The following is a 13,467-nucleotide window of genomic DNA, read 5'->3' as shown; positions in this document are numbered from 1 at the left end:
TACGTTTTATGTCACTTTATAATATCTCTAATACCTGTCTCTTTCCATTCGCTTAACATCTTGTATAATATTTTACGTATGCTAGGCACACAATACACAGCCCAGAAAATGAACAGACCTGGGTTCCCAAGGATTAGGTCTATGGAATGAGGAGACTATTTTGTAGTCCCTTTCTTGTTGTTTCCAGCAACCCAAGAGGGTAGTTTGCTCATAGTGGGAAATGCCTATATTTAAACATTCTGATTTAGTGAGAAATAAATAATTGTCGATGAGGACAGGAGCATCCCAGTCTATAGTTTAGGCAAGTACTGCAGCTGGACAGAGCGGCTTTTAGTGTCACCAAGACTCAGCCCTTGAACATTACCATGAAGAAGGTGCCTCCGGGGGTTTCAGGGGAGCTGTGGGTGTGGTCTAAATGAGAGCTTTCTCCTTCTGGCAGAAGTCTATTTGAAGAAAAACATCTATTCTGTGTTTAGAAGTATTGTTTTCCTCCACATCACATTCTTTTGTGAGGAATAAAGATTTGGAATTCCCTTTTGAGTTTCTGGAAGAAAAAAAATGTGTGAAATGATGAGGTTGGTTAGCTTAAAAGAAGGAACAGCCAATTTGACCTAGAAAGTGAACAGATTGGTCTTCCCAAGGACTAAGGGCTTTGGAAGGAGAAAAAAACTGCTTCATAGTCACTTTTTTGTTTTCAGCAGCCTAGGTGTGCATGTAGTTTTGGCCTTAGAATCGAATACTTAAAGAAGTTCAAATTCTAATTTAATATTCCATTTCATCTCCTTAGCGCCTGCAGAAACTTCAGAAGGAGCGTTTGATGAATGACTTCTCTATAGCCTTAAACAACTTCCAGGCGGTTCAGAGGAAAGTGTCTGAGAAGGAGAAGGAGACTGTCGCCCGAGCCAGAGCGGGATCTCGTCTCTCTGTAAGTTTGTTTCCAAGAGGAAAGTCTTTCAATTTTCCGGCTTTTCCTCGTTGGCTTTTGTTTTCCTTGCTGTTAAGCACAAACACAGTCCTCAGAAAACGTCAGGCTGGTTTTGAAGTTGCTCTGTCTTGTGCAAAGCCAATTCCTAATGTAATATTGATGTCCATAGGGGCAGCTAGATGGCGCAGTGGGTAAAGCACCGGCCCTGGATTCAGGAAGATCCGACCTCAGACACATAACACTTACTAGCTGTGTGACACTGAGCAAGTCACTTAACCCCATTACCCAGCAAAAAAAAAAAATATATGTAGAGAGAGAGAGAGAGAGATGTCCATATTTCTAAAACCTGTGTTGCTGACATTTTGTATTCCTGTAAGTTTCCAGCCTTTCCTCTCTAGCCTGGCAGACTGTGGCTCTTGATAATCAGTTCCTCCAATCACATCTGTTTTCTCTGTGGTACCATTCAATCAGTCTTCCTTCATAAGGCTAGACCTGAGAACGGATTTCTCTTTAACCGCTTTACACCCAGCCACTCACTCTTGGCAGAGTGTACTCCTCTTCAGACCATGTCACGGCTGAGAAATGTCTCTTCCTTTCTTATTTAAGCAAAAGCTATCAAGTGTGCTGTGTGTCTCTGGTGTGTTTCTGGATACCAGCAGCAATAATCCCTCCTCTTTCATAGGCGGAGGAGAGGCAGAGAGAGGAGCAGCTTGTTTCATTTGACAGGTAAAGTGTGATTATCTCTCCATCTTGTTAGATGCTGGGAAATGGAATTTAACTGTGTTTTAATTTTTTAAAAATACAGAGCTATATAAAATACAGCAGCTAAAGGCAGATTTAAGATTCTTGCTTTATGGTGGCACCAAGTTCAAGGAAGATATAATTTTCCAAAAAGAAGCTCCACCTTTGCTGTTGGTCACGCTGATGCACTGGACTCAACAATAGTCATCAGACTTAGAGACCAGGAATTTCTATGTGCTTGTTTGCGTACCAGGCTACAGCCTTTTACCTTTTGTTTTTTTTAACCAATATTATCTCATCTGTAAAATGGATGCAATTCCTATTCCAAGGAACATTTGGAATAATATGAAATAAACGAGCAACAAATGCTTGGCACACAGAAAATGTCCAGTGCTAGATTTTTAATGTAGTCTATCTAGAGAAAAACAGAATATGCCTCTTTCTTTATCACCTTTGACATATGAAAATAAACCTGTTGTGTCCTTTAATTTTGCACCAACTTTTCTCCATTAGTGTTAGGTTAAAAAGAAATATCCATTGAAAATTGATTTAGTTAGGTCCTTCGTTATATTCAGAGTGTCCCAAAAGTCTGAGTGCATTTTAAGCTATTAGAGTTTAAGCTTACATTAAGTTATTACAGCTTAAAACTGCACTCAGACTTTTGGACACTCTGTATTTGAAGAGATAAAGGAAGAGCAAGCCCAAACTCTAGTCTAGGCAGGATGTGCACATCATAGACTTAAAGCCAAGAGGAATCTTAGGTGATCTCTGATCTTGTCCAGCCCTATCATTTACAGTTAAAGAAATTGAGATTGGACAGTGTCGTACAGATAATATCGAGCAGAACCGGGCTTCTAGCTTTTTTGTGGTCCTCCAACCACAAATCCAACACTTTTTATATTGTGCTGTTATTTTTAATGGAAGAATTTGAGACTGTAACTTTCTCGAGGAAATTCCTAATGGTCTAATTCCTCTCTGATTCTTCATTTCCTACTCTATTCTCAATTTTGCAATCCTATTTAAATGCCATACTTTTCCTCTTGATAACCATAATTCCCTAGAGAAGGCCTGGTAACTAGCCTTGGAGAGGCTTCTCTGGCAAGCCAGAGATGCCTGTATTATATGTTGTATGCATCTTCTGCTTAGAAGCTTTGGAGTCTCAGTGGCTATCTCTGTTACTCCCTTAGCAATGAAGAGTGGAATCAGATGCAGTCACAGGAAGATGAGTTGGCCATTACAGAGCAAGACCTTGAACTTATCAAGGAGCGAGAAACTGCGATCAGGCAACTGGAGGTAAGAGGAGGGTCCTGGCCTTTGCATTTTGCACTGTCCATGAAGCTATTGAAGTCCTTTTGTTGTATTATTCCCCCAGGAATTTCTCTCAAAACACATGAGTTTATGAAATAGAGCCATAAGTCCTCCGTCTGCCACCCAGTTCCGGTGGGGCCCAAGCTGGCTAAGTCAGTGGGTACAGGTGAGAGGGCGGCCTTAAAGACCTGAGTCTGAGCCTCATTCAGCTTAAGCTGTAGAAAGAATGTTTTTTTATATAGAAAAGTTCACAAATGCAAAAGAGTAGCAAAACACAACTTATACAATAATGTGCATGTGAACTGAGGTAGCTGGTATGTGTTTGAAGCGTGTGCGTTTTGTGCATTCTTTGGTGATTCGTTCAGCTAGGTTTGGGTTTCTATAGTCTTGCCGTTTCTTGCAAGTGAAATTGCACGTCCTAATATATCAGTCACGTTGGAACAAATTCACTTTTTCAAAACTAGTTTTTTAGCAGAAGTCGCTGTGCTCCATAAGTGTCTGTTTGTGGGAATCATGGCAAGGACAGCTGTACTCTAGAAGGGCAAAACCCTCTACAGCAGGCCTGCTCAACATTTGGCCTGCAACCCGTGAAAAATGTAGGGGATGTAAAACAGGCTTGTACAACATATCACCCTGTGGTCATATGTGGTACAGGCCTGCTCTCCAGGCACCCTTAGTCCCATTGTATCCTGTCTTCTCCAGCATAGTGCCATCTCTATCATCCTTGCTCTTTGACTAATCTTCAATCCCTCCCCATCTGCTGGCTGCCTCCCTGCTACTTGCAAACATACATCTCCTTCCTTTAAAAAGAAAAAAATCTTCAGTTGACCCAACCAGACCATCTTTACTATCATCCTACATCTCTCCTCTCTTTCATGGCTAAATTCCTTGAGATAGTCATCTACAGTGCCCTCCACATCCTGTCCTCTTGCTCTTTTCTAAACCCTCTGCCTGTGGCTTCAGTCCTCATCATTCAACTGTTTGACCATCATTAATTACTTCATGTTCTTTGCTCACAATTTGTGGAGAAATAGTCCTGAGTACCTAAGGTTATGTTTATAAATACTTGCAAACATATGCATTCCTCTCATGTTAACAACTGAAGCATGGAACAGGCGTGAGGAAGGAATGGAGAAAATGAATCAAAACATTGCTTAAGATTGTTGTGTCCTACAGGCCGACATTTTGGACGTCAATCAGATATTTAAAGATTTGGCCATGATGATCCATGATCAGGGAGATTTGATTGGTATGTACTGTGGTTGATTTAGCAAAAAACAGAAAGGGGGGGGCCCTGAAAATGCCTCACTGTGTGTTTGCATTTGCGCTGAAAAAGAATACAGTTATACTGTGTGCAAGAGCCTTGTGTATTGTTGGACATATTGAACAGAATTCCCATAATAAATATCCTCTCGTTTTAAAAGTAAGAATCATGGCAGACTTTCTTACATTCTAAACTCCATTCGCCTATTTCTGTCTTAACTCTGTCACCTAAGTGTCTGCCAAGCTGTTTTTTGCCACGGTTGTTGTGCCTAAGCTTCAGCTCCCTAAACTCGGCTCCTAACTCCTCTGCACTGTCAGTATATACAAGCAGCAGAGAGAGGAGCACCAGAGGAACAGCAGGGAGGGCTCTCAGTGTGTGTGTGTGTGTGTGTGTGTGTGTGTGTGTGTGTGTATGACTCTGTGTGACTCTGTGTGTGTTAACAGCCAATGTCTCTTGCTTTTTCAGATAGCATAGAAGCCAATGTGGAGAGCTCTGAGGTGCACGTTGAAAGAGCCACAGACCAGCTACAGCGAGCCGCGTACTATCAGGTGAATGCTGAGGGCCGACTGTCCCGGAGGACGGCCACAGCTGCCTCGTCAGGGCTGTGCTGGAGACAAGCAGCTACGACCAGCTCTTGGTCCTGCTCACTCACTTCTCCCGTAGGCGATGTGGGAAATTGGATTGAATGATAATAGGTCTCTATTTGTATCATCCTTTATAGTGAGAAACAAGAGAACTCTCCAGTGGGTGGGGAAGCATGCTCCCTACTCATGATCTCCTTCTTACAGAAGAGAGAGGGAGGCTCAGGAAAGGGAAGGGGCAAAGCCACGGCTTATGATTCAGATCTCAGGCCTCTTGCTTCTCCGCCACTTTGTGTCCTGGAGGCAAGCGTGACTGAAAAATGAAGGGCTGAGCTGTTGTGTCTCTATTGATTAGAGTGAGAGCAAGCTGGATTGAGGCGGTCTGTGCAGAATCAGTCTTTGGCTGACTCAAAAGCTCTGCAAACAAAAGATGGCGGTTTATGTGAGAGGGCTTCCTCGGGGCTGGGGAGTGGGCCAGCCCATCCTAGCTCTCCTGTCCGGATCTAATAAAGGTTTACACTAGGCCTTGATCACTGTGGGTTTCTCAGGGTTAAGCTGCTTCGGTGTCCTCTCCCTAGAGTTGAGCTTTGTCCCTTTAAGTGCCTGCTGGGTGCGCTTACTGGAGGCAGCACAAAATTTAGATGGGACATTGTGCCGTGGAGCTGTCCTTACGCATATAAAGGGTTTTCTATACGTAATCTCATGTGGATGTTCACAGCATACCTGTCAGATAACACGGGTGAGATTGTCCTCATTTTTAGATGAGACGAGGAAACCGTGGCTCAGAGACCCTGAGAATACTGGAGCTTAGTTTTTGTGAGGGGCATGAGACATACACAGATAGCTTTTTTTCGCTGGATCTGTGATTTCATTGGTGTAGGGAGCTCCCAGCAATAAACTCTCTCTCCAGGCAAACTAACACCTGCTCTGCAGTTTAGGGTCTTAGTTGTCTGGTGGCACCAAGAGCTGACTCACTCAGGATAATACAACCGGGACATGTCAGAGGCAAGACTTGAACTCAGGTCTTTCTGCCTAAGACGCCAGGTGTCTATCTCTTACTTCACCCACCCTCTTATGGGAAACTTGAAAAGTTTGTTACCAGCCTAAGGATAGAGATGAGTGGAAACTATGGAAAGGAAGGTAGTATTGAGTTAAGCCATAAACTGTGAATAGGAATTCAATATGCAAAGAAGGAAAAGGACTTTCTAGGGAAGAAGAAAAGACTTGAGCAAAAACGTGGACGCTGGAAAGGCTGGGAGGGAGGAGAGGGGCGTGTCCTTGTCCAGCATGGTTGGAACATAGAATCCTGACTCTCTCTTGCAGTGTAAGTAGGATGAGTTAAGGCTGGAGAGGTAAGATGGTCCCAGCTCATACTGGGCCTCGAATGCCGAACAAAGAGATTTGAAGTTAGCCTAGTTTGTTCAGTCATGTCAGTCGTGCCTGACTCTTTGGGACCCCGTTTGGGGTTTTTTTGGCAAAGATAATGGAGCAGTTTGCTATTTCCTTCTCTGGCTCATTTTACAAATGAGGAAACTGATGGAGACCAGGGATAAGTGACTTGCCCAGGGTCACACAGCCAGTAAGTGTCTGAAGCCAGATTTGAACTCGGAAAAATGAGTCTTCCTGAGTCCAGGCCCGGTAGTTAGCTGCCCTAATTTCAAAGCTTGAAGGGGCCTTAAAACACAAAGTAGCAAAGCTGGAAGGAGCCTTAATGATAGAATGCCACTTGTTAGGCTGGCATAGGCGCTAAAGGATTTTGGGCAGAGCAGTGATATGACCAAAACTCCAGATGAGGAAAATTAGTCTGGTAGGATTGTGGAGCCACTATGGAGAACAGCTGTTGGGAGGCAAGTTATTGTCCTTCACTCTCGAAGAGGACCAGAATGACATCATGATGTTGGGGTCTAGGTACAGTGTGTCTGACCGCCACTGATCAGACCAATATGAGTCAGGAGGCCCCACCCACAGGTCGGGCACAAATAGTCCTTTTGGGGTGGAGATGTCTCTAAATTTGCACATCTCATGTTTCTTTTAAGCTCTGCAGTTCTGCTATGCTCATAGCACAGCACTTGCTTTGCTGTGGACTCACCATGCTGTGTGGTGCTTTGCCAGCATCCCCCAAGTCACATCATCAATTCCAAAGTTCTTCAGAGAGACCTTGAGGGCCGAGGGCCATTGTCTCCATAGATGTTAGTGAGTCCTTGGGTTCACGTGGTGATATGGGAACAGAGAGTAGTGCACAAAGGTAGGAGGTGCTACCCAGGGGAAATTGGTGCACTTGACAACTCACTGGATATGAGCAGGGAAGGAGAAGGGCGTCTGCTGTCCCAAGCAAGATTCTACATGTTTCCAAGAGCGAATGGAGACAGCACTGACAGAAACAGCAGAGTCAGGAGGAAGAGCAGACGGGAAAGATGCTGGCAGATCCTCTTGGGGACTTGTACTGAACTACTTGACTGTGCTTAAGCACAGTATTGGGAGCATTGACCAAGTATCATACACAGGGCTCCTATCATCACCCCCCCCTCCAACTTGTGCCACCACCTCGAAATTCTCTTTCTTCATATCTTTAGGTTTGGGGGCCTGCAACTGAATTTCATATGAATTCCATTACCCAGTACTTTAAACTAGGCTAGTTGGATTCAGGGGTCCTAAGTTTAGTGCCTTCTGTTCCAGCAAAGTCTGCTACTTTGAGCAGGTCACCATGAATCCCTTTGTATAGCAGTGTTTGTCATTTAGAACTACTAGGAGAAGGCAGATGTTTAAAGCCTTTTGAAGGTGGATTTGGACTGTTGTCTTATCAGTCTTTTAACTGTTCTTCTCCTTAGAAAAAATCCCGGAAGAAGATCTGCATCCTGGTGCTTGTGCTAGCAGTGGCTATGGGAATCTTGATATTCATTATCGTGTGGTTATCCAAATGAAGTGGCTGTTTCCCTCAGAGTCCACTCCTGCCGAACAGCTTCCAAGCAAGAGTGTGTCGGCATCTCCAGAGCAAACCAATCCCCTCAAGAGAGCATCCCTGAGCTCCCTGTTAGTAATGTAGGTAGAAACTAACCGCTGGTGACTAGGACTTGGGATTGGTGAGCCATGAAGATGGTGTTTATCAGTTTATGTACAAATTGTATCAGTTTTGCAAATTAGGAATTTAACTTATGTGGGTTTTTGCTTTCTTTTGTATTCTGATTGCTCTCTGTCCCAAATGTTCACTGATGAGTGAGTCCTCGAAGATTCCGTTCTTGAAATTCTTGTTTGACAGGTAATACACTATATTCTTGTGCTATCGTCTTTTTATGTGTGTGCCAGAACGGCCTTTTTACCAGCAACCGGAACAGAAGGATTTTCTGGCACCCAGTGTAATGGAGGCCATCAGGAACCTTTTATAAGCCAGCAATTTTTCTTACTTGCCATTTTGATTTGGAATTTCCAAGAAAAATATCCTCCATCTGCTTTGGAAGATTTCAGCCCTGTGTTTTCAGCTGAAAGTGCAAACTGGTCAGTCTTAATTAAGGGCACACCTCCTATTTCGAGTTTCATCCTTCAGTTTTCTGCTAAGGTCAGTCCATGGTCGCCTCATTTGGATTGTGTTCAGACAGCACTTTTTGGTTTTCAAATGAGCTTGTTAACCAATATATTTATTAGCACTCCCTGGGGCCCTTCTCTCATGTATCTGTAGAAAGAGGATGACTGAGTGATCACTCCTGTTTCAAAGTGGCATTCTTATAACAAGCTAACTGGGAGCAAACAATCTGTAGTGACTTAAATTTACTGTCATTTAGTTTGTGACTCTGCATTCCTGGTGAATGGTGATTGTTGCTGTCACAAAGTCGAACACCCCCCCTAGGCCCTGCCCCTCAAAAGTTGCTGGGTGTTGAATGGAAGAGAGATTTTTTAAATTAGCCAGAAGTTTTCTTTAATAACTTGTCCTATGAACCTGAGGCTAGAGCAGGTAAAAGGTTCGTTTTGTAAATAATGCTGGTTTGGAATAGTAATGCTAACTCGTGAAGCTAATTTATGAACAGGAGACTCAGCTCTCTCCATATAGTTTAGACTGGCTGAACATGTTTGAAATAAACCCACCCTCATTCCACACACGTGTGGTCTACTTCCCCTATGTGTTGACCTGGAGTGAATGGAGTGAGGAAGACCTTTCCAGCTCTGACCCAACCGTGAACCACACCACCTGAGCTGGCTAGCAAGTGGCCAGTCCAAGTGTATTTACATCCTCTGCCCACCCTCAGCTTCCCTTGGTGTTTTTTTAATCCTCTTTGACTCGTTCAGCTGTGAAAATTAGGAAAAACAAGGCCCCAGAATTGCACACATTTCTTTGCACTATCGCACCACCATTCCATCCACTTAATATCAATAAACATTTTAAAAAGCTTTTCGAGTACATTTATGTGAATCAATGTCCTGATAGAATGAGTGGTGAATCTATACTCTGCTGTCCCTAAAAGCAAGGGTGGTGGTACCAGGTGAATTCTGGGGGTGAGGTTGTGGAGTTAATAGATCCCTTCTTTCTTTAATACTTCTGGGGATGGTGTGGGTACTTGCTGCATCTGCCAGTACAGATCATAGCCAACTCCTCTGTGACTTGGGAGATGGTCTGTCCCATAGGATTGATATGACTGAGAAAACACAAGATACAGTAATGAGCCTCTCTGAGCTCAGCCGCACTGATCCCCAGATAGTAGACATACTATGTCAGTCTGTCACCATGTGTGTACTTGGAGCCTTTCCAGCTTTGGAGGACCTGCCACAGTTTGTGATCCACCGGGACTGCCTTTGAGATCACTACCATGCCTCAGTCATTGGAGGATGTTTCTAGAAGAGGTCTCCTCAAAGCACTAAAATCCTAGGGTTCTCAGTCTATATTAACGTTCTGGGGGATTTGGTTTGTCTATCCAGAGGAATGCCAGATGGATGCCTCATGAGCCTGTTCTTTATCAGTCTCATCATCTCTTCCAAAGATGAGGAGAACCCTAGAATTTGAACAAAACCGGGAACCCCTCTCCTCAGGCAAATCAGAATTGTATAGTGGAATGAAGTTAGAACCCACCTGTCCATTGGGAGGATACTGAGAATGGGAGTCTGCCAGGTCCTAAAATCTCAGGCTAGTGTGGGAGGGAAGGGTAGAGAGAGGAATGTCTCATGACCCACTGGTATCCTGGGCTCTCAAGCAAAAATTTTGAAATGATTGTCTCACATCTAATGCAAAATAGATTATAGAAATAGAAAGAACTGCCTCTCCTCCTCCTTTCATGGCTGTTTCAGAGGCTATTGAGGATGGTATTTGTACTTAGGACCTTCATAGTTCCTTCCTCAAGATAGAACAGGTCTTGGCCACAGTGTGATGAATGAAACTAGGATTCAGTCCCAGCTCCCACAGAATGTACCTTCCCTGACGCCTTTGAGATAGGAGTACAGTCTGTGTCTCTTTAGGTTCCAATAAATGCTCTTTTGTTCATCCTCTGCAACTTCACAAAGCATGGTGCCTTTGAAATCTCCATGACTGTGTGAGCTAGGGAATGGTAGCTCTCACATGTGGCATTTTAAAGTTGGTAAAGTAATTTATACCCATGAAGTATGTGCTAGATTGTCAACATTTTAGAAATGAAACAGGCTTAGAGAGATGAAGGGATTTGCCTAGGGTCTTTCAGTTAATAAGTATCTGAGGCAGGGCTGGAACCCGGGTCTTTCTGACTCCAAGTGCAGGGCTTTAGCCATTCTGTCTGATACCTCACTGGAAAGATACTGAATGAGAGATTCCATTTTAGGTGGGCTTTAAATCCTAATCTAGGCTTTGCCTTCAGATGGCTTGATCGTTTTGTTTGGCTGGGAGGAGGGGGATGAATTGTCATACTTTCCCCTAAAGTGAAATTTGACTAGAAATAACACCTTTATGTGGAACCTTAAGCTCTACAAAGTGATTTAGTACTTTCATCTCCATTTCATAGATTAAGCAATGGAGGCTTAGAAAAGTGAAGAGACTTAACATGATCCTGGCAAATGTGTGTGAGATAGGGTCCCCTGTTCTCGTATTCCCATATTGCCTTCAACTACTAAAATCCATTTGGTGTTGGATAACCCAAGCAAGCTTTCAGATTCCAAATGTGCCTCCGGTATCTTCTGATTTCTAATCCAGGAATTCAATTTCCAAATTTTAGATCAGTTCTCCTTTTCTACCCTTCCCATTGTGGACACATCAGAATGAAAAGGTAACACCCCAGGCTTTACAACTCACAATGTTGAGGACTTAAATGGCTGTATCCCAGTCTGCAAGCCTGTCCTGACATCACTGATGATGTGAGTACTCAAACAAAGAGGTTATTTGCATTTTAAGGGGGCCAGATAGTGCAAGCTGCCCCCCTGTACCAAAAGGGTTGTGTTCACATCCACTGTGCTGGAAACAGAGGAAACATGGCTAGAACAGAAAGGATTATAGGGGTAAGAACGGCATTTGAGGTTTCTTGGGGGAAAGTACACCTGAGTGTATTGAGTATTAAGAAATGGAAAAGCCGAAGAGTCTTCTTCTAGGGTTATGATTGAGAGTGACCAACAGAGCTTAGAGGCCATCTTGTTTAGCTTTTTTTTTTTTTTAATAAATAAGGAAACTGAGGCTTAGGAAGATTCATTCATTTGCTCATGGGTCACATAGGGAGTAAGGAACAGAGTTGGGTTTTCAGTCCAGGTTCTCTACCTTTAAATGCAGCGCTCTTTCCACTATACCACACCTATTGTTAACCAAAAGTTACCACTAAAGTACGGATCAAAAGGACAGAAAGCTTTAAAGATCCCCATAACCCCCGGAAATTAGTACGTGAACCTTGGTCTCCTTTGTTGCTTAAAGCATTTTAAAGATATAATTATTTTTCAGAGATCACTCCCTGAAAAGAAGGTGTGTAAATCATTCCCATCTTCCTGAAGTCATGAGTCACAAAATTAACTGGAGAGAAAGAATGGAGGGTGGGATTCAGCATTCCTATGTAGAACCTAGTTTACAGACTTTCACACGGTTAAGATGATAGATGAAAAGCAGTATTCTAGCCCATTCCTATCTCCACAGCACGATGCTCTTTGAGCTAGCCAAAAACACATTCTGTTTCTGGACAGGAAATATGCCCAGTAAGAGGTGGTCCTACCAATGTCCTGAGCCAACCTGTTCCCCAAGAGTCCATAATTTCTTAAATTCCAACTAAATTTCCTATGTTGTACACCAAGAGCTTCTCACCAGGTGTTTGCCCTAGCTGGTTTAAGATGTCAGATCTCACTGAAATACACAAAGGGGACCATCTCTCTGCTGAGACAGTGTTGTGGGCTGGCTGAGGTGTTTCTGGTAGAATACGGGATCTACCCAGAAGAATGTAAGCAGTCCAAAAATCGAACGGGCTCTTTTGGGGAGGCAATGGTTCCCGGTACTCTTGAGTCTTGGTGTGTCAGGTGGATGGTGTAGAGGGGAATCATTGGGATACAATTTGGACTTGCAGACCTCTGAGGTTCCTTCCACATCTCTGTGATTTATAGGTATGCATCTTATGGTGAAAGCTCTTGAACCTTGCAAAGACAATCAGTTACCTTGATTTGTATTGGAGCATGTTGTTCTTTTGCTGAGGTCACTTTAGCTCTGCCTAGAGGCAGCTAAGCGGCCCTTGTCGATAGAGGGCTGGGCTTGAAATCAGGAAGATCCGGTGTGAACCTAGGCAAGTACCTCAACCTGTATCTCAGTTTCTTCAACTGTAAAATGAGGATGATAATAATAGTACCTACATTCCAGGGTTATTGTGGGGATCAAATGAGAAAATATTTGTAAGTCGCTTAACACTGCCTGGCACATATTAGGCACTTAATAAATGCTTGTTCCCTTCCGTCTTTCTGGATCCAAGAATTTGTTTCCTTTGGGAGAGTCAGGAGGCTGCACTCCCCGTCCAGTAAAAAGAAAAGGAAGAGCTGGACATATCATAAGAGTAAAGATAACCAGCACAACTGAGGCCTGGCTTGATGGGTTTGTCTTTGGCCAACACAACTTGACACTTTGGCCAATGGTCAAACTAGGGAGAAAGGACCACCTCTTTTGCTGCCAACTTCAACTTTGTATTATAAGCTGCTGTGTAAGTTTATCAGATTCTCACAAATAATATTTACTAATTAGGAGCCCTGGATTTCCATTTTGGTTCTCTGTGTAAGGCTGTTCCTTAATTCCTCATCTCTGTGTGTAGCTGCTGCCTTTCTCCAGAACTGATCAGGGCTTTAAGGAATTTGTCTATTAAATCCAGCACCTTCTAGCATGGCATAGCTTTAGGAAAGAAGGACAGAGTAGGTGTCTCTGAATCATCAGTATTGGAAAAAAGAATAGACTTCCAGACTCCTTTGCTCCGTCCCTTCATTGTCCTGCCCCAGGAAAGGCTTTTATCTGTTTTCCACTTCAGGCATACTACTGATGCTTCAGTGGTTCTGGAATCTCATGGACATGTGTACTCATCAGAGCAGATGCATTCTAGGAATCCTTGCTTTCTCATCCCATATACATCTTATCCATGTCATTCCATGTAACTCCTGATTAGCTTAAGTGCTGGGAGCCTTTCTCTGGACCTTTTAAATATTTCATGGACATCAGTTTAAAATTTGGACTGCTAATCCGTCATCACTTATTT

At 43.4% G+C, this 13,467-nt stretch overlaps 1 protein-coding gene across 1 annotated transcript in view; it reads left to right on the top strand.

Moving 5' to 3' along the window:
- Nucleotides 1–9,199, top strand: part of STX12 (syntaxin 12) — a 35,450-nt gene extending 26,251 nt beyond the window's left edge. Inside the window, exons 4-9 of the mRNA XM_020983277.2 lie at nt 788–925; nt 1,608–1,651; nt 2,854–2,959; nt 4,151–4,223; nt 4,704–4,786; nt 7,648–9,199. Of these exons, the coding sequence (XP_020838936.1) occupies nt 788–925; nt 1,608–1,651; nt 2,854–2,959; nt 4,151–4,223; nt 4,704–4,786; nt 7,648–7,740 (537 nt within the window). The 3' untranslated portion in view covers nt 7,741–9,199. The remainder of the gene's footprint in view (nt 1–787; nt 926–1,607; nt 1,652–2,853; nt 2,960–4,150; nt 4,224–4,703; nt 4,787–7,647) is intronic.
- Nucleotides 9,200–13,467: the final 4,268 nt, after the last annotated feature.

Source organism: Phascolarctos cinereus, unplaced genomic scaffold (assembly GCF_003287225.1).
Source record: "Phascolarctos cinereus isolate Bilbo 61053 unplaced genomic scaffold, phaCin_HiC Scaffold_726;HRSCAF=1367, whole genome shotgun sequence".
Taxonomy (NCBI): domain Eukaryota; kingdom Metazoa; phylum Chordata; class Mammalia; order Diprotodontia; family Phascolarctidae; genus Phascolarctos; species Phascolarctos cinereus.
Note: the sequence above shows the minus strand (reverse complement) of the source record. Positions and strands in the feature narration are given on the sequence as shown.